Source organism: Morone saxatilis, unplaced genomic scaffold (assembly GCF_004916995.1).
Source record: "Morone saxatilis isolate NCDOM2014 unplaced genomic scaffold, NCSU_SB_2.0 Contig22, whole genome shotgun sequence".
Lineage (NCBI taxonomy): Eukaryota > Metazoa > Chordata > Actinopteri > Moronidae > Morone > Morone saxatilis.
Genome location: NW_023339785.1, coordinates 10,669,336 through 10,690,152, shown reverse-complemented (window position 1 = coordinate 10,690,152; position 20,817 = coordinate 10,669,336). Strand labels below are relative to the sequence as shown.

At 40.6% G+C, this 20,817-nt stretch overlaps 2 protein-coding genes across 4 annotated transcripts in view; both read right to left on the bottom strand.

The window, feature by feature from the left end:
- vimr2 (vimentin-related 2) overlaps positions 1 to 2,181 on the bottom strand; it is a gene marked incomplete in the record, with an annotated part of 16,329 nt that extends 14,148 nt beyond the window's left edge. The window contains 4 exon segments of the mRNA XM_035669575.1: positions 888 to 1,007; positions 1,201 to 1,365; positions 1,521 to 1,665; positions 2,072 to 2,181. Of these exon segments, the coding sequence (XP_035525468.1) occupies positions 888 to 1,007; positions 1,201 to 1,365; positions 1,521 to 1,665; positions 2,072 to 2,181 (540 nt within the window).
- A 310-nt stretch (positions 2,182 to 2,491) lies between these two features.
- On the bottom strand, positions 2,492 to 20,535 carry ocrl (OCRL inositol polyphosphate-5-phosphatase). Of its 3 annotated transcripts, XM_035668980.1 has the most exons (24): positions 20,082 to 20,534; positions 19,450 to 19,529; positions 17,146 to 17,237; positions 16,709 to 16,747; positions 16,181 to 16,294; positions 13,684 to 13,866; positions 13,264 to 13,510; positions 12,947 to 13,120; positions 12,712 to 12,813; positions 12,498 to 12,612; positions 12,154 to 12,270; positions 11,775 to 11,956; positions 11,182 to 11,293; positions 10,911 to 11,020; positions 10,546 to 10,681; positions 10,311 to 10,421; positions 9,944 to 10,109; positions 9,298 to 9,533; positions 8,617 to 8,640; positions 6,609 to 6,728; positions 5,998 to 6,082; positions 5,466 to 5,593; positions 5,157 to 5,268; positions 2,492 to 4,637 (listed from the first exon to the last, which is right to left on the bottom strand). In XM_035668980.1, exons 1-24 carry the CDS (start codon positions 20,121 to 20,123, stop codon positions 4,513 to 4,515), a joined length of 2,952 nt encoding a protein of 983 aa, XP_035524873.1. In that variant the 5' UTR covers positions 20,124 to 20,534; the 3' UTR covers positions 2,492 to 4,512. The 3 variants fall into 3 exon arrangements, with proteins under 3 accessions (XP_035524873.1, XP_035524875.1, XP_035524876.1); XM_035668982.1 differs by lacking the exon at positions 8,617 to 8,640 and having other exon boundaries at positions 20,082 to 20,535; XM_035668983.1 differs by lacking the exon at positions 19,450 to 19,529 and having other exon boundaries at positions 20,130 to 20,174.
- Between the last annotated feature and the right edge of the window lie 282 nt (positions 20,536 to 20,817).

Below are 20,817 nucleotides of genomic sequence, written 5' to 3'. Positions count from 1 at the left end.
AGGATGAGGCTGTTTATCAGAGTGAAAGTTCTGTAACTATAGCCTGTGTTTAGAGTTTAGATATTAAATAATAATTTAAAATTAATTTAGTTTTCTTCACAGAAATGAACAAAATGATGAGATATAGGTCACACTGTAAGCTTTCTTACACCCCTTAAAATCAAGAAGGCCACACCCCCTGTGAAGCTTTGGCGACCCCCAGTGGGGTCAGTTGATTCAATAATACAACTACTATTACACCTATTGTAACAATTTACTGTCATACCAATCCGTTACCTAAGTAATAACATCATCAGGTTTATCTCAGCCTGAGCTTGGAGAGATTTATAATAGAAACTCACATTACCATTGGGAGTGTGGGCTTTGAAAGAGTAGGGAAATTAACCAGGCATAAAAGGTCTAATAAAAGGTGCTATTGGTTGCATTATGGGAAATACAAGTTTCAGTGTTTCTGGATCTTGAGTGATACTCTAGACCCCAAATTAGTGTACATCAGCTTCTCCTGCTTCACGGTTGGCCATTATCCCCACCAATGTCATGGCAGTGTGATAATACCATTGACCATGTAAAGGGTTAAACATAGCTATTTCTATTCTTCTGACTAAACCACATCTCTGGTTTGAAGTTGATTCCTTTGAAATCAGGTATAAAACAGTATAAATCAAGCCAAGAATATACTCCAACTTAAAGGATCCTTCCCTTACAAATGGGCTCAAAAGTAATTTGTATTTATTTATTTTAAATGGTTATTTCTTATCTGTACAGAAATAATAAATTCACGTAGTAAGCCTTTATGGATATCACACGTGTTTATCTTATTGTGGACTTGTGACCTCAGTGTTTCTAAATCCTGGCTTGTCTGTTCCTATTGTATTCACAACTATTACCTCAGCAACATCTTGTCGTTCCTGCTGGAAGAGGATCCTCTGCTGTGCAGCCTTCTCGTACTCTTTCATCAGACGTTCCAGCTCTTTCTGCAGCTCCTCCGAGTCACACAGAATCTCATCCTGCAGGGAGACGCAGTGAAGACAGTGATGGATCTTGACAAGGTTATAGATCAGGCCTGCCTGTCACTGTACAAACTGAAGTAAAATTGATGGGATGGAATGAGAAGTGCAATGCCTGTGAGAAAACCCAATTTAGCAATGTCACACACACAGAAACATGCAGCAGACACACCCAGCTGCAGCAGCACCCTACCCTCTCCCTACGCAGTCTTTCCACCACTGCATCCAGACTGTAGTCTGTAACGCGCTCAGCCACAGCGGAGGAGATGCCGGAGGAGGTTTGCCGACTATTCAACTCCTCCTGTAGTTCAACAATCTGACATTCAAGAGACTCATTCTCCTCCTCAAAACAATGGGCCTAAAGGACACAGATTAAAAATGGATACACTCAGAACAGGTACATGCTGTATGTATATATAGAGCTTCATTTAACAAGAAGAAAGGCATGACACAGCAGAGGGAAAAATAAAGTGCTGATGTATCATTGGGAGCAGTAACAGTGTTTGTCCTCACCAGTTCAATAAGCTTGACCAGGCGGTCATTGAGGGTAGCGATGATGGTGCGGTCCTGGACAAACCGGTTCAGACCCTCTTTGTTGAGTGCCTTGGCAGCTACAAAGTCTAACTTGTCACAGTCACACTTGTCAACAGCCGCACCCCTGAGAGAAGGACACAAAGTACCAAAGGCTGGACTGAATTCTGAAGGATTCTGGGGGAGATAATTTGAACCACCTTCAGGGACATTTACTGACTTTCACCACGTATGCCACACAAACAAGTTCCTCTACTATACAGTATCATTCTTTAAATGCCTCAGTAATGTTCAGCCCCACCCATTACAGTAAATGAACATAATGGACCAGGATGTAATTATTTCCATGAGCTCAGAAAGCATGTCATCACTATTCAGGAAAACCCAAAATAATTAGCATCTGATACAAACAAACATTGTATAATCCGCACATTTCTAAGTGTATCAACACTCAGGCCCATCATCAACATCTATATATTTGTAAGAGCAGGCTAAACTCTGAAGCCGCCCTCTACCCAGAGACCCACACTGACCTGACGGAGGCCCGAGACTGCCCTGCACACTGCATACTCAACCCTCCATTTCGACTCCAGTTTTCATCCTCAAACAGCTTGCGGTAAGAAGACACTCTGAGCATGGCCATGGCTTTGGATGGGTTCAAACTGAGCGACAACACAACAGGCAAATGGTGGCAGCAGGTCTGAGGAGGGGTTTTATATTCACAGGGAATGAGAATGTAGCACTGAGATGAAGGATCTCTCACCGGCTACTGAGTAGACTAACTATAGCACGAACATCAGGCACTAACGATTTCACATGTTCCCGAAGAATGAGCCCCAAAAGTGTACCAGTGTACAATTGTTGTTTTTTTTGTTGTTTATCCAAATAGGAAGGTGTCAACATTTTTAACCACACATATTTCAATAAGGCGGTGTTGAATTGGAAGAACAAAACAGCTTTATACATGTTTTATTTGTGTTAAATAAATTAAAAGCACCAAAAAAATGGAAAACAGGTGCAAGTGTTTCCTTGTGTAACTTTAAATGTACCATAACTTTATGAACAAATTGTGACAAAACCGAAGACAAAAAGCACAATGAATCCATACAAATACATCAGTTGGTACAGTGGCATAAGACAACACTTAAAATCAGAGGTTATTGATTATATTGATTTGGGGTTTGACATGATGATGATGGTGGTGGTATTTCTACAGACACAGTTAATAAATAAATGGCTATAATAAAATGGCTCTCCCAAATCTGAATCACCAGGAACTATGCCTTCACACCCAAGCCACCTTTTGGCAAAGCTCGGCTTGATTATCACCAACACAAGAATCTAGTGTATGGATGGCAATAAGGAAGAAGAAACTACACAGGAATAGAGCAACGTCAGCCCGACGGGCATTTCTGAGTGCCATGATTGTCAGCGTTGGAGCATTACATCATGAGCTCACATTGTCTCCAAACATGAAATCTTCTGAAGATTCTGAGCAAGGGGGAATGAATGTCATAAATGTGAATATTGTTGTCCAATAGGAAAGCTAAGGCTGACATCTCTTGGGTAAAACTGTTAAAGAGGAAACACTGTTCATTATACACAGCATAGAAGTTCCTTATTTCGCTAACCACGACATGTTTTGCAACAGTGACTACAGAGAAAGAAAAAAAAAAGATCCTCTGTGGCACAAATGAGAAAGGTGCACAAAGACAGGCTGTATCCTGCAGAGTAATGAACCATTCAATCTCGCTAAACTTGCATACAGAAAATGCTGCATCACCTAAAACTCATCTGCATTTACCATGAGGAAAACAACGACTGTGTCTTGGCATCACACAGGCCTAAAACAACGAATAATGAGCTTTAAGATGTGGCAGAAATAAGGAAGAAGACATGTAAACAAACACAGACAGTAACAGTACCACCTTCATGACAAACATGACAAACTTTAGACACCATTACAGATTTGCACCACCTTATCAACAGGCATATATACCCATGGAACAGGGAAACAATCACTACAATTTAAGACATCAAGAACCACAGAGGTTGACTCTTCACTTGATTCTGGCGGACCAGGAAGTTAGTGTGTTAAAAGACTTGTTTTGTAACTCAAGAGGAACTGGCAAAACGAGATGTAAGGCTCACGGCTGAAGTTACACAAAAACACAGCAAACATTCACGTTTTTTATAACATGACAATAAAAAACAAGCCATGAATATTTCCTGGGAAATATTTTACAACCGATGAAGAGGTGAAAATAAACCACTGTAGTAGAAACCAAGAATGGTGCGTACTGAGAAGAAAAAAAAAATATATAAATACTACAACGGGTATTATTGTCCCCTCACTAAAGTTAAAATTCTGCAAAATGGATTGTCATGATTTATCTTAAGCTTAAACATTCTTAGTATATAGATTTCCACAGTTATCCCATTTCAGACTATTTACTGCTTTGAACCGTATAATAGTATTCAGTCTACTCCTGAAAACTTCTTTAGTGTAACTGAGTCTTTCGCTCAGCATCTATGGATACATAGTGTTTTCACATTCATACCATTCGCTGTTCAGCGGTTATTTTGGCATGAGCACCTACGATGAGAAGGGTCAGCTGAGGACAAGGACAACTCTAGTCTGAAGGAACAGAGCCTCTAGGTCATCAGAAAGTGCATCGGCATCAGTTCAAACCTCTCCCAAGTAGCGTCAAAATCCAGCGAGCGGTCATACTGTGAATGAACTGAAGATATGACACTTGGTATAGTCATCATAGTTATAATGGAAGTGTCTTTTCCTCTAATATGAGAGTTTGTGAACAGTAGGGTGCAGCTGCACTGGTCTCCAATAGATGACAAAATACCAAGTCGATGGTGTAACACAGTGTCCTACAGGTCCAGGTCCTTTGCCAACAGTAAGCCAGGTTGGAAATCAACGCCAAACCTGACTGACGTCATGAGGATCCATCGCCCTCGGTTACTCCTCATCTCCTGCCATGAGGAAGCCCAGAATGAAGTCGATGGCTTTCTGTCGGTCGTGTGGTGTCTGCTTGCTCACCAGGTTGGGCGGCGGTCGGATAAGGAGGCTGGCAAAGAGTGTTGCTAAAATACAAGAACAGGAAGAAAACGTAAAGAAAGTGATGGAATAACATACAACTAACTTACTCTTTTATCAAGTAAAACAAAATAAAGCAATTTGATATGTTCTGTCAAATCTGCAGTGTCAGGTGATTCGTCAGGATATTTAACAGGCTAGCTTCCATAAAGATGATGGTAAAATCTATAGTAAGCAAGACAGTTAATAATTAATAATGCAGTATTGTATGTAAAAGTTTATATGTCACAATAATAGTGTAAACATTGTGTGGTGTTATGTTGTTATCTCATGATATTGCTGAATCTTGTTGTAAGCATGGATGTCGTTATTATATATATTATATTATTTAAGTATTGTAGAAGAGCAGTCTGTCGTTTTCACTGTAGGTTATAAGAGCCCCACATACAACAAACCATTTTACACTATGAAGGGCTTATATTCTCTTCAGACATTGTGCCATGTTGTCGAAATTGCTTAAACTAGCTGTTCAATGACTATAAAGCTAGAAGATATCCATTTCATACCTATGAGGCTGGCTGTTAGGTTGTTGTTGTGTGAGTGCTTGAGAAGTTCCTTCAGAAAGGCCATTAAGTACCGAAACACGTTGCGGTGAGCCCGGGGCAACTGGGAGATCAACTGTCAATAGTAGAAAAAGAAGACAGACAACAAATTACTGTACTGCAGTATATGACAGAGAGATCTGGGATAAAGCTGAGCTAAAACAACCTTTCCCCTTAGAATAAACAGAAAACAACACCTAGTTGGTATACATCATACAGTAAATTGCAGAGTGAACACATAACTCTGTTGTTTGATTAGCATAGTCACTGCACCTGTTTGCAGAGGCGGCTGTCATGAGCGCAGTCTAGGCACCGTTGGTAGAGTTCATAACACACCACTGGCTCCGGCAAGGCCTCCAAGAAGATCAGCAGAGCCTCAGCTACAGAGTGGTTACAACCAACTACGTGAACAGTTAAGGAAGAACAAGCAAATAGAGTCCAATGTGGGCCTGTTGAGTGCAGCATTAATATGGATATTAACATTATAAACCGGAGAGATCCAGGTAGATTCTGCATCATCATTTTCAGACCTCGTCTCTTTCTGTATGTGTTCTTGTTATTAAACATTTATCGCAAGCAGGCGCACTGAATAGCACTCAGAGAGGTAATGAACCCTTTTACTTCCTGACATCACAAGGTCACATGATTGTGGCAATTATCATCATGATAATGCTAATACATGCTCGTGACCAAGAAACACAACAGGATCCACCAGAGTTTAAGTGTCTTAATGCGGCTCAGTGATTTCAGGACTGGGTCTTGGTAGGATTTGTGTCTGTGGAACTGGCTTCACAAACAAGGATACAGAGGGAGTCTGGGATGCTGGTGTCCAGACAGTCAATGATGCTCTGCAACTCCTCCTGTAGGCCTGGTGTCTGGAACAAGTCCTCCTGGGAAATATTCAGAGACAAATATGGAACATTTAAAGCACATACACTCCTGAGTCCTGTATCACTATAGTCTGTTAGTTATTGTGTCAAGCACATACAAGTGTCCAGCCCACATGGACTTATAAGAAACCAGAAACATGACTGTTGCAGTGGTGAGACATTTGTAAGACATGAATAACAAATAAACAACAAACAGACTAATATAATTTAAAAAAAAAACAGTCACATTAAAAGGTTTTCATCCTAAAACACAACTTAGGTTTCTTATAATTATTCATACAGAACTCTACTAATATTAAGGACATTTTATAAATGGATATTATCTGGGATTTTGGGTTATCATACTATCATGTTACAGCCTTTAGTACACTGTATGTGTCTTCACTTGAATGAATTACACTGCCAGTTATTAGACTATTCTTAGAAAGTGAGAAGCACTTTTTAGGTCATATGTATCTCCCAGATAATACCCATTACCTTATCCTGTATATTAAAGTCATCTGACTTTTTTCATTTTCTCTCTCACCTGATCACAGGACTTGGTGAAGAGATGGTTGACAAGAATCCACACTTCCTTGGGGATCTTCAGGGGTTTGTCCTCAGTACTTGCACCATCCACCAACAGGAAGTTCACCTTTGACCTCTCCTGATGAGAGAGAACACAGTCACTATGTTTTACACTGACACACTGTAGCAGAGATGTTAGATTTATTTCCTGGAATAATAAACCAATATTTTCCCATTTATTCATTACAGCAAACATTATTGGAATTCATGCCTACATAGAGACACATCTGATCAATTAGTGATTGAGTAGTAGCAGCAGTGAGGTCAGGATTGTCTCTGGGGTCTGGAAACTTGAACGAGAGCCATTTTAAAAAGGGCTGGATATCACGTTCTTTTTGTCTCTGCAAATGGATCCCCGAGACTCACGAGAGATATCCAGAAATAACCACAGCCAGTGAGGCTGCACATAAACGCAGGGGAGGTGGAGTGGGCCTTTAATGGGGGATGATGCTAAAATGCAGCACTAATGTCATATACTGTCAAATGTTTTAACACCTAAAGCTTCTACTGTCAATTTTCAGGGTATTTACAGTGTGGTGAACTGCCAGAGGGGATTTAAGACCAAGAAAGCTTAAACATAAAATGTATAAGTTGTTACATTGAAAAGAAACAGAGCCCAATTTATATTCTAAGTGGATATCTGTTTACTCATGCAGCTATTTAGTTTCACTGATCAGTAACAAGTTCTGAAATGGAAGAGGAGATATGTCGTTTGGCTTCATAGGAGTGTTAGAGCTTCGCTGAACAGACCTTAATACTTCTTCTCATTAGCTTTAATCATGTGTATGGGGGATCTGTGCAGTGAGGGTGACCTGCTGGTAAATGAGATTTAGTGTGTTGGCGTGTGTCTACGTTTCACTGGGCTGGTGTACCCTGTCCTCAGTGGGCCAGAGGAGATTTAATGGGTGACTGATCCACACACACAGCTTATAACTAAGCTGGCACGGTCTGCTCTGTGATTGCCTCAGGGTTACCAATTGTTGCCCTTGTCAGCTTTCTGAAATGTAGAGCGAGCGTGCACGGATTCAATTTTCTGATTAGCTAGTGAAGCCACTTTTTAATCAACCTAAGGTGTAATCAGCAGGTAAGTGTCGGCGGGACATATTGTAGCTGAAAAGGACTATTTGTCCAACATTTAAGGAAGTATGCTTTGTTACTTATTTTCTAAGAGTTTCAATACTACTTCTGTGTCTGTGCATTAAGTATAGAGCTAAAGCGAGCAGGCGATTATCTTAGTTTAGCATGAAGACTGGAAGCAGGGGGAAACCGCTAGCCAGGCTCTGTCCAAAGTTCAGAAATAAACTCACCGGGGTGCCCTGTAGCTCACCTGGTAGAGCTGGCACCCTACGTACCAAGCCCGAGTCCTTGATGCAGCGGCCATGGGCTTGAATTCAACCTGTGGCCTTTTGCTGCGTGTCACCCAACCTCTCTTTCCTCCCCTTCCTTCAGCTAATAAATAAACTTACAAATACCCCTACAATGTTAATAATTGTTGTCTGCAGCATTTCACCATCTGATAAGCCTTCAAACTCAAGGACGTATTACTTCAACTGGACTTCCTGAGACAGGCCCCCACTGATGCAGTCCCCGTTTTAACACAAGGCTTTTTTTGGGCAAGGGTAGCTGTTTCCCTCTGCAAAGCTAAGCTCCCAGCTCTAGCTCCATGATTAACATACAGACATGAAATTGGTATCTAACCTCTCATCAAATCCTCACAAAGAAAAAAATCTACTACAGTATGCGAATGTTTAAGGTCCCACATTAACGGGACGTAGCCTACACTGGGGCATTTGTTGACACTGTATCTACATATGAACGATTCTAATACTCGAACAAGTTTCCTTTTACGACAAGAACAATTGAGGAAGGTCAATAAAGTGTCAGAAAGCAGATACTTGATCACACAGACTAAGGTCATATTAACCTTGATTTTTCTGATAGCTGATCAGTATCAGTTAATATTTTACCTTTTCCATGTAGCTATCCTCTCCCTGAGCAGGAAGGCAGCCCACAACCACAGTGAAGAATTGGAAAGGAAGGATCAAGGCAAGGAGAGGCGATGAAGAGAAACAAAAGAAGTAGATAGAAGTGGATTGCATAAACACAGAATCAGAAAAGTTGATAGATTATGGATTGTTCTTGCATAAATCATTAAATCATTGATCAAGTTAACTAAATGAGCAGGAAAACAGAATAGTTTTTTTTTAGAAATGGTACTGAATGATAGTAGCACTATATGCCAAAGCCAAATCAGATAAAGTCAAAAATAGCTTTATGGAAACAGACAGAGGTGAATGTGTGAAGACAGAGTTGTCTATTTATAAAAAGCACTAATCTGGGCCTAACCTGAGTCAGTTTTCCCTGTTCTTTAGGAGCTCCCTCCCTATGTTTTTGCCACTTCCTCGTTCCCTTGGCCCCTCTTGGCCATAAATATACAGATTGAGACATTTTATGCTCTCCAAATTTAGGCTCTGTGTGTGACTGAGCTCCCTTGAGGGGGTGAACAAGCCCTCACACGTTCCCACTCAGGTTTCAGGTAGTGAACAGCTACAGAGTGAGGAACAGCCATTGGATTACAATATTGAGCTACACTGCTCTGTGAATCTGAAGAAAATATGTCTCTGTCCACTAATCCTATCAAACCTCACCAGGTCAATGAGTTTGGTGATGGGGATCTCTCTGATGGGTTTCTTCATGCGGCACAGCGTCTCCAGTGAGGTGCCAAAGCAGCTGGGCAGGTAGTTGCCAGAGATGGTAATGAAGTAGTCCTTGCCACGGTCCAGATGGAGAACCAGAATGTCTTCTATGGTGTCTTCTCCAGAGTTCAGCAGAGTGACGGAGTCTTTACTGACATACACATCCAGATAGATCTCCAGGGTCTCATCTGCTCAGGAAGATAAGGAAGAGGTTCAACACAAACCCAGCTTTCTGAGGAACTCTGATGAAAACAACAGCAGATTTTAATGTAAAATAAAGGGATATTAAAAAAATAAAGGAACATTTGTGCAAGGAAATATCTATTGTTGTTTTTGAGCACTGATTATCCACTTTTTCATACAAGCTGCCTTGTTAAACATTACAAGGGAGTCCAAAAATGCAATATTAAGTTCAATTGCAACAATGAACAGGATGAATGACAAGATCCTTTACTATATTCGAAATGACAGTACAAAGCTGTCCTGAAGATATAAAACTAAATTTATAATCTCGCTTTACATTTCATCAGCCACAGTCAAGATACAACATGATCACAGATCTAAAATTCAAGGAATTTCTTAAGATGAAAGGACTTACTTGGCTCTAAGAATCCATTGCTTGGGTCAGCACGGAGCCAAGATTTACAATACTGTGCATCATTGAGTTTGGCGATGAAGGCGAAGTGACAGGGGACTTGCCCGTCATTTGTTATCTGGAAGGACTCCTTTTGAAGCTGCCGAAATTTCACATTCTCAAATGTAAACTGCAGGACAGGGAAAGAGAGGAAATATTAATCACAGATTGCCAGTAGCTTTAACCTACACATTTTAAGAGAAATTACAACAGGCTACTCTGTTTTAATAGTAATTAGTGATTTGTGCCTGATATTATATCCCTGAGGGAGAAACATAAGACAGACCCTTAATATGATGAGTGCATGTGTATGCGAGGACTTTATTTTTACCTCTCTTCTGCTCAGAGATACAGATGGAAGGAACTCATTCTCCAATCTGTCCATCGCCCGAACAATTTCCTCAAACACCTTTTTGTGGCGGCTCTCATTTACAACCTTAACCTGTTACACAAACACAAGGTTCCAATTTGTCCGTAAAAAAGTATTTACTACATCAAAGTCATACATATTGTCAAAATTAATAGCAGCACTTTGCATGTTTTTATTTGACAACATAGCTTCTTACCCCGATACTGAAGAGGGAGCTGACAGGCTTGTGGTCACTAGTTTGCAACTCCATGTGACTTTGATATCTGAGCTGCTTGACATTGTTGCCCCTCCAAAGGATTCTGTCACACCAAGCTGGGTTTCGGCACTTGCCACTGCAGGAAACATTTTCAGTTTTTAGGGCCAGACATCAGGGGCACATACACATACAGTACTGCTGACTCTGTAATAGTGTAAAGACAAGGCAGGAAAAAGCCTCCTGACTGGCAAAATTTAATCAGGATTCCAAAGAAGAAAAACTAAAACTGAAGACAAGTTGCCAATAGCAATAAAATGGCAGTGAGTTTGTGTATTCAACCAAAATACTACACAGGGATGTTTTACCTCGAGTCCCATCGATCCGTTTTGGGGTCGTACTTGTATGTGGGAATGAAGTTGATCTCTCCCTCCATAAAGTCTGTGAAAGCTCTCTTTGTCTGCCTCTGAATGTTCAGCTACACATTAAAAAGTCAAAGGAAAAACATTTTAACGAGTCACAACAGAAACCTTTATTATGTATTATTACTAGCACACAGAGTTAAAGAGGAAATTTGGCTGGTGGTTGTGAGTGCACAACAGTTTAAAGAAAACCCTGAGCCAGGTATCAGTCTCTTACCTGATCAACCTCCTGAAGCTTTCTTAGCTCGCCCATAGCAATGTGCTGTTTGATCTCAGCAGAATCAGAGATGAACAGACGATAATTTAAATCCCCGAGCCAGATTACGACACTGAAATACAAAAAGAGACAGAGATATCTTAAAACAATATTATTATTCTTGTCTTTATAATATTTTTTTCATGTTATTTATGCTTCTAGACTGCAGTACCTGTAGTACTATTTTTTTCATACTATGTTTATTGTTATGCCCCAATATAACAAGGCAAATTCCTTGTATGTCCAAACCTACTTGGCAATAAACCTGTTTCTGGTTCTGATATCCTTACAAACACTAAAATAATTGTACTCTGTAGCTCATGTTTGTAAAGCTACGACACTGACAGTGATTCATTTGAAGTTATAAGAGCTTTTGTTCACTGAATTAATTGAGTATTGCAGAACGTGGGAAATGTGGAAAAAATGTTTACACGCAAAATAAGCAAAACCTCAAGCTGATGATACAAACATAACCCATTAGTGTAAAAACTGAACTTTGCACATTACTCAAGGGCCATGTTCTCACTCCGGACATGAATGACTGAGGAACTCACTCATGCTTTACAATACTGAGAGGGGGTTGGTCCAGTACGTCGAAGGTCATGCGGGCACATATGTCTTTATAGTCCTGGTTGCGGCGCTCAAAGTCTTCCACGTGTGCTGCTAGATGGGAGTTAACGATGCAGAAGGTAGTGTTGTGGAAAACAAATCTTACTCCTACGCCTCCTTTGTTCCCCTGCAAAAAACGTTTGCCAGTTAAGCAGACCATTTATTTTAATTTAGGCAAATACATGCAGGAATAAGGTTATTTAATATCAAATAAATCAGACATAAGCTAAATGTAGTATATTGTAAATACTGTAATCAGAATACACTGAGCAATAGTCTATTACTATATGTGTTAAGAGGCATCTGAGTTGAGTGTAAACAAACCATTTTTCCCAAGACTCCCGTGCCCACATGCTGTGCATCCACTTCTCTTATGTGATTCTTGAGGGACTTTTTGACATAGACCACAAGCATCATCCCAACTAGTCGTATGATCTGAACCTGTAGGCACAAAGTTAGTTAATTTAGTACCTTTATCCAATGCTTCAACATGACTGGGCCCAACAGTCTAAGACAGCATTCACTTATGAAAAGGGCTGCATTTACACACAGATGGCAGCGGGCTAGGATACAAGGTGCTGGTTTGACCATCTGGAGAAATTTGGGGTTTGTGTCTTGCCCAAGGACATTTTGATATGTGGAAAGAGTCATAGTCTTTCTGTACTCACCCTCTTATACTTGGCTTTTGGGTGCAAGCCCCTCTCCACAGCTTCTATCCACGTATGCTCCTTGGCCGAATCCATGTAGAAGAAAGCTTCTTTGCTGAGGTCCAATTCTTGAAAACTAGAGTCATAAAGTCACCATACTGGATGTTACTGACGCAGCAGACAACACGTATGACTTCATGTTCAGATAACTAATGTATAATAAATTCTTACTGACCCAATAGCATAAAGATCAGGAGGTTCTGAGTCACTGCAGAGCCACGGTGTAAGGCTGCTGTCTGGAGACTGGCCGTTCACATTCCACGTACCTGTGAAAAACCTAAAGACACAAAAAGATGCAGTGTAGGGTTAATGTGTGCAGGAGCAGCATTTCCGAATTAGTGTATTTCAATATCAACACAACAAAAACAACATATATGAATAAATATACAAAATAAAGAGGCTCCTCTCACCTGAAGGTCACAATGTCCACATACTCCTTCTCCTTCTTACCCAGGCGGTGTTTGATGAGGTATTCTCTTTGTCCTGCCTGGCTGGAGAACAAAGACTGTCTCATGCTGTTGGTGGTGGGGCTGTCGCACCAAGATGGTTGCCTTTCCACGCGGTCAAAGCCTGACCGGAAACTTCTGGAATTGGAAAAGTGGGTATTCTTTAATAACAGCAATATTTTAGACCGATTTAACTTTGAGATAATGTGCTTTCAACCATGAAATACCAGTTTCCAGTGTTTCCAGTAAACCTGGCACGGTCTCCTGAAAGGTCAACTTACTCTGTTTTGGTGCTACTGATGAAGTTTTCTTTGGCCTGTAGGGAGACAGCTTTGTCTTTAGGGACTGGTGGAGGAGGCAGAGGATTGGATGGAGTGTAGGAGGCTTTGCGAGGAGGTAGAGGAGGAACAGGAGGAGGATCCCTAGAGGCCACAATGCGATTCTGATGGTTCTTCTTTTCCTCCACTTTCAGAGAGTTGTTGAAGTTTTCCTCAAAGCCAAAGTCTGAGGCCAGTGATTGAACTGGATCTTCAGAAACAGTAAGTTCAGAAGCAGAGGATTCAATCTTAAAGCAACAGAAACTAATCTGGAAGACAAAGACTAAGATGATAACGGAGACATATGTTTGGTTTTAAAGTAGCTTCCATTTATTTTTTCTGCTGGAATATTCTAAATGTAAAGACAATGTATCTGTACATTACCTGTTCTAGTCTGATTTGTTGACATGCCATTGTTGCGGTCAGGAGGCAGTGCACTGGCAGATTTGGGTGGGTTGACTCCAGAGCCTACTTTGTTGGCTCTTTGTGGTGGGATGGGAACTGGACCTCTCAGGGCTGCTGGTGCAGGGGGCTCCATCGCTTTGGGTTTCGTGAGTTTGGATTGAACTAGGAAAATTTGAAACCATTGTCAGAAGGGAGCACACCATTGTCAAGACTCAACACAATCTTACTCCAGCAGAAGGAGCAGAGCTTATCTTAAGCCGTGCCAAAAATAAACAATAATGGTGCTACAGCTTGCTCAAGATAGAATTACAGTGCATTATATTGTGGTGCTGTGAGAAATATTACACCCTATATAGTGGACTCAAAGTATCCCACAGTGCATTGTGAAAAGTAGTGTACAACCGATGGTCACTAACCATGCATTATATACCATCATGGATTGCGCTGTCGCAAAAATGGCAGAGAGGAGGAGAAGAAAAGAATTCAAATTTGTCATACAAATGTGAGTAACTTTCAGTTTCACTCTAAGACATTAAAACTTATAAAACAGTGTCATGAAATATGTGACTTAAAGCTATGTGACTAATACAATCACACTCTGTTGTAAGAGTTTTGTATGTGATCTGTAAACAAAATTGTGCCATGTTTAAGGTTCCCCAGGAGGAGGTGTAGTCTTAACAGAACACAGAATTCATTAATGATGTACAGTCTATATCTATTGTAAATATAAATGTAAAGGCCTAGCATTCTCTTCATCTTTTCACATTTAATTTGACGACGTCCTGCTAGTGTATAAAGAGCAGCAGGTCTTAGTTTTCTCTGTCGAGGAATTCCGTTTCTTCTAATCAAAAATATCTGAATGATTGTTGAGATTTTAAGTGTTTTAGATGGACTATAGTTAGTTTTTTGCCTCATTATGTCAGGCATAAGACAAATTCATGAGTTGTGGTGCAAAAATAATGTTAAATATGATGAACACAAAATATTTTATATTTACTAAAATGTGAAAATACTCACATACACTAATACTGCATAATATCATGCATTTATCACAAAACTGCATGTTGTTGGTATTTATTATGGATAGTCCATCTACAGGATACTGTGGAATCATCATTTGTTTTTTTAAATTTTTGGGGCTTTTTCACTTTAATGGACAGGACAGCCAAAAATAGACAGGAAAGGGAGAGAGAGAGAGGAGATGACACACCACAGGCTGGACTCGAACCCATGGCTGCAATGATGTACTTTGCTGCACCGACAAAATTACTTGAGGAGTGTCTGAAAGTGTTTTTTCATTTTGCCAATGAGTCCATTTTATAGACCTCTACACAGAAGTCAGTGAGTGGATGATTTTAGACACAGCGTTTGACTTTACGTAAGTCAGTTAACATCCTGTTTCAACGGACCTCTCTGAATGTACACATGAACACAGATAAAAATGAGCCAACACCCAGAAGAGCAATACTGTCATAATAGGAAGTAGAAGATGCCAGCTAAGGGTTTTATTCTTTGTCAATTTGTCAACACAACAATCGTAAGGAGCCAGTGGTGCATATGTTTATTGAGACTGGGATGTCTGCATGACTGATGATAACTCCAACTAACTCTGTAGTTATCATCTAAACATGATTTTCTTTTACCATCATATGCGTGTGTGTGATGCAAGATCACGTTGCCTTTTCGCTAACAAAATCTTTAATACCATCCAAAAGATGCAGAACAGCTATAAACATTTCATACCCATCCTGTACTTTGAGGTGGTGTTAATTTTTAAAGGTTTATTAAGCTGCAACATCAAATGTAACCAGCGTCTGCTTTTGTGAACAGCGAACAGGCTAGCTATTAGTAGCCTGCACAGCTCCAAGTTAAGTAAATACATTTTGCATTTTCATTCTTAAGGGAGGGGCACAGATAAAGACAGGTCCTACAGTAGTTTACACGTCTCCATTGTACAGTCACGTGTCTGGATTAGGTCACTGAAGACCCTTAAGAGTTGTTTTGTAACACAATATCTGTGCCCTATGTATCAGCTTTCCTTTCCTCTACTAACTCTAAATGCTCCCAGGGAGAAATTTCCACTACTTCTCAGGAATTCTGTTATTGCACGCTGCTCCTTGCACTCAAGGCCAGTGACATCTTGTATTTTTGGTGAATGAAAAACGTACAGTTTACTCATTCATTTGAAAATTACCACATATATGGCTTAAACATAACATAAACAAGAATGAAAGGATACTGAGGTAAGCTTTAGTCCTTTCTTGCTGCTTTCACAGAGGTGGGCTGGCACCTTTAAACGTGGATATGATTTGAAAATGTGCAGCCAAATGAGTCATTCCACCGGAGTGTGGGTGGCGAGAACACACAGGAAATCAGCGAGCGGTGTAATCCACCCTTGCTGAATAAATCTTAGATGAGTGATTAAATAATTAATCACCCCACTGCTTTAGACTACTGACAGACGGTGGAGCCTTACCTTGCTGCTGAGCACTCTTCACCTGGGTGAGGAAAGTCTGAGTCCGATCATCGTCCTGGAGTTCCAACAGCAACTCTGGGGCTTTTTCTCCTTTGATTCGTATCCTAATGCAGGCTTGAGAAAGGGCACAGGAAAAACCACACACACACTTACACACATGTTGGACACCTTTAGACTAGCAAAACACATTAGAACTGCAGACTGTCCAGAAAACAAAGCAAAGTGATTTAATAGTGAGACAATTCAGCATTCTTTCAGAGAACCCTGGTAACTCATGACCCGCGTCTGCTGCTAAATAAAGGATGTAGACATTTGGCTGAAGGCATGCTCTAAAAATGTGGTATGGTTGGACAGGGACTGTGAGCCAGTAAATGCCATGTTCTAGCTCTCTTTTGTTCCCACAATAAATCATTCTTTCCGGCTTCTTGCTTGAAGGACCAAAACAACATATTTTCTACTTAATCTCAGTTTGGCAGTTTGAAAACAAAGCCCAAAATGGAATTAGTGCAAATGGAAAAAAGTACTTACAATCTACTGAGAAGTTAATAAGAAGAGCGTCCTCTGCCTCTGAAATGAAAGAGAAAAGACGGATTATACGGTGCCCATGTGGTTCAAAGGTCTGTTGTTGTAGTAAAGCAGAGGAGTTATAAATTACTTCAATAGGCTCTATTCATTGTGTGTTGATTTTCAAATTTTGCTCCCTGGACTTTCACTTCTACACCACTGTCATGTGACCTTAAGTAAACAGAAACACTCCTATGCATAGTGAGTTAGAGAGAGTGAGGTGAGGGTCAACTTTAAAAACATGCTGCTTCTATTGGCCAGAAATCTTCAGAAGAATACAAATAAATGAAGAATAGTTTGCAGCAGTTGGCCACTTAAAATATCCTCAACATTTGATTAAACCTGGCATACCCAAAACAGTTAGTACCGTATATCTGAGGAGGACAAAAAAGGTCACATACCTCGCACAATTTCAAAATTACCATTGATGGGTATAGACAGCTGAGGCACTGGACGAGACACAACAGCATCAGGGGTGGCCAAAACACCCAATCTGTATGAGAACAGCACTCCCAGTTAGTCCCTCTTAACCTCAGCTTTTTGATGTTTTAATATCACTTAAGAGTATTAATAAAGAAGAAAGAAGAAGAAGAAATGTTTTCCTCATAACAGCCATTTTCTTGCAATTAAAACTGTTTCATGCACAGCATTCAGTATGAAAATATTAGAATAGCTGAACATTTGAGATGCAAAATGGGGTAAATGTACTATTAGGGTTAGATTATAATTATCAGGTGATTAAAATGTGAATTTAAGATTTACAAAAATCTGAAATGCACATGCACACATGCAAAAGTCTCCTTTAGTCTAATTTGCTAAATTACTTTAGTTGAACAAAGACACAATGGCACAAAATGGATTAACAAACGAGAGTTTTGTTGACTAAAGTCTGCTGGAGCTACACTTTGGGTCATTAAGTCAATATAAGCAGCTTCAAATCTGTGATGTGGGTTAATGTAGGTGGGGTCATATTTCACTTTCTAACAATGGCTGACTAACAGCCAGGGTCAAAGCAGCACGCTGGCCAAAGCCCACGTTTCCCCTCCACTTCACACTAATTCTGATTACTGTTGAAGAGAGGAAAATGATTCAGACATCCTGGACTCAATGTGTCAGAAGGACTTGCAGTTTCCGTGAATCAGCACGAGTGCCTCTGATGTCGTAAAATACATGACAATCAGCAACGAGAACATCCCCTCCTCTAGGGACAAAATCATAGAAACACCTCACAATACAACAGCCTTGACTCAAACCCAAATGTTGTGTTGAAGCTCGGGATGTTTTAATTGAGACTGTCAGACATGTTGCTTCAACTTGATGTTTATTTCTGAGATTATGGTTTATAACCTGTCATCTTTGTAAACCGGCTTATGTCACCTTTAAAAATAGCTTTAAAATAGTTGTTTTTATATCTTTATTATAGCTGCAAATAAGTGCTGGTGCATCAGTGGCAAAATCTGTGAAAATCATAAGACTGACACAGATTAATACTAATATAAAGACTCAAACATGAACATTAAGTTAAAAACATTTAGACAGTTTCACATTAGTATTTACTGTAGGTTTGTTGCATTGTAATGTGCTATTGTGTTCATCCCGTGATAAAGAACAATTCCTCCCTATTCCAGAAATGCCAACAATATCTGTACAGCACCAACTAAAACCCTGACAGCACCTGGTCTCCATAACTCAGAGTCAGAGTGGAGTTGAGTTTGTTTTGGTTTGCACGCAGTCAGCTGAGGATGGAGCTTGTGTGCCCATGTGAGTCTCATTACGGTCCAGGACTAAGTGGAGGAATTCTGGATAATGCAAAGTGAGCTGGCTGTTGGTAGGTGTAATTGCTTGCTCCCTCACACTGCTGCACGCCACAACCTGCTACGAACACAAACAGCGCTGATGGTTTAACACACCCACTGCTGTCTCCCACAACATCCCCTTTCACAAAACAAATGCTGAAGCTGCCAAGACCCGGGTTAAAATCCTGCTCATGTAACACTGAACCAAATGACTACAGCCTCATGGGCAGCACTGTTCTGCAGCCGACCTGCACAGTCACTGATCCATGCGGGGTTTAAATGATTTCAGCCGGGCTGCTTGATACCTGCCACTGAGAGTTACTGAAACACTGTAACATTAAACATTTCTTTCAGGTCATGAGGAGGAAAAAAACTTGCCTTTTCATCTGAAAATGCTGCAGTTTTCCTATTTTTCTGACTGCAAGCCTGACCTGGTTGATTTAGCCACACAAAGTGCCTGCAATAATATTGCGATTAAAATGCTGAAGCAATGTCATTCACTGTATAAAACTAACGTCCATTAGATAAGACAACCAACCCTCAATCACAGTAATCATTCTCTGGGATCTAAATCATCTGGTTTATAAGTCGGTGTGGCGTTATCATGGTACACACCTTTTCGATACAACAGATTGTATTTCGAAACATCTTGATATATGCATGTCAATCAAAGGCAGAAGAAAATATAAAATAGGCCCCAATAAAAGGCCAGGCTTTAGATATACCACAGCAATAAATACCTCCGAACACAGAAACAACTGTCAAAAGCCTGATTTGATCAGTATTACGCAATAGCTAAAGACAGGGGAAGCTGCAGATGACCACATAAAGAGCTGCTTCATACTCACATCACTGACTTTACACCTACTGGCCGACAAACAATGCGTACATTTTCAGTCGGATACTTACATAAACTCTCCACTGCGCTCAATTAGTGACAGTAGTCTGGGCTCCCTCTGGCCAGCCCTCAGCTCCTGACCTCTTACAGTGTGAGCATCACAATCAAGGAATTATTTGGACTGAGGATGAGAAAGGCGCTTGGACATCACAGGCACCGAGTTGTTATTTAAATTAACCCCAGGCAGGGTCCCTTTCATTTCAGACTTGCCTCTGGATTAGACAGTAAAGTGCTCACAGGGTATCACCTCTGTTAGAAGAAGCCATGCTTGTTGAAAATTAGGAGGCAAAATTAAATGTGACAAATTTCAAGTCACAAAAGGCATTATTAATAAAGTTATTAGTTAACTAGCAGTTGATTGTGTAAGGTGATTAGTGGCAGCCAAAAACAAAACAAAGTGAAGGCTAACGTTATTAAAGAACAAGTGGGTTTAATTAACTAGCATTAGTTCAAGGAGAGAGGTCACATTGGTGTTGTTAGTAGCGATATTAACTGTACCAATAAATAATACAGCTAACAAATGTAAATGATTGAGTGAAGCTAACGTTAGCCGACGAGCTAAAACAAAACGGAGAGGGAAGAAAGAAAGAAAAACAACACACACAAAAAAACAGGCTGTAACTTAATTCAACAAAAAGGATATCGCCAAGCACTCCTCGTCGCATATCCCCAAAGAGGACTCCATGCTTACCGACAGGGAATAAATATCAGTGTATCATTGACCGGCGGCTGTGTGTCGGTGAGTCCAGACACGGACAGAGAAAGTTAAATCCCCACTCGGCCTTCCGGACAGACAGACAGACAGACAGACAGCAGCTGTTCAACCCACTGCTGCTAATGCTAACCGCCTGTTAGCCTGTCGGCCAGATGTTGATGTTGCTACAAATGTTCAACAGAGCCGAGTGTGCGCCATTGTGTCCGCACACAACACGACGACAACCCTTACGATATCCGGCTTCTCCTCTGTTCTACTGCACTACATGTCGGGTAGTTTGTGTGAGATGTAGCTCGTAGTTCTGCTCCGGTAGACAGTTCGCGGTGTGGACCCACCTTCCTCGGTCTCTCTCCCTGCTTACTTATTCGTAGACTCGGCTTCGTCCTCCTCACTTTTCCCGGCGGCTGGCAGCTTGTTTGAGGCTCATAGCGCCACCTTCTGCCGCGGAGTGTGGACCGGAGACTGACTGTCGGTAAATGACACCAACACTGCAGCTTCATGTGGTGAGTTAACGTTGAATTGATTGTTTTCATATTAGATTCATACACTCCAGGGTTTGTTAATACATGTGTCAACTCTTTGGGATTAACTCGCTGTATTTAAAACAGGTGGGGGAGAGTGACTGCAACTACATTTCTTACCTATATCCAGTTTATGTTGCTTT

Excerpts from the sequence above, each read along its gene's own strand:
- ocrl (XM_035668980.1), bottom strand. The coding sequence starts at position 20,123 with ATGGAGTCCTCTTTGGGGATATGCGACGAGGAGTGCTTGGCG. Across the intron at positions 19,530-20,081 it reads GCGACGAGGAGTGCTTGGCG|ACTGTAAGAGGTCAGGAGCT; the intron begins ATATCCTTTTTG and ends TGTGATGCTCAC. Across the intron at positions 13,121-13,263 it reads ATCAGTAGCACCAAAACAGA|AAGTTTCCGGTCAGGCTTTG; the intron begins GTAAGTTGACCT and ends TTCCAATTCCAG.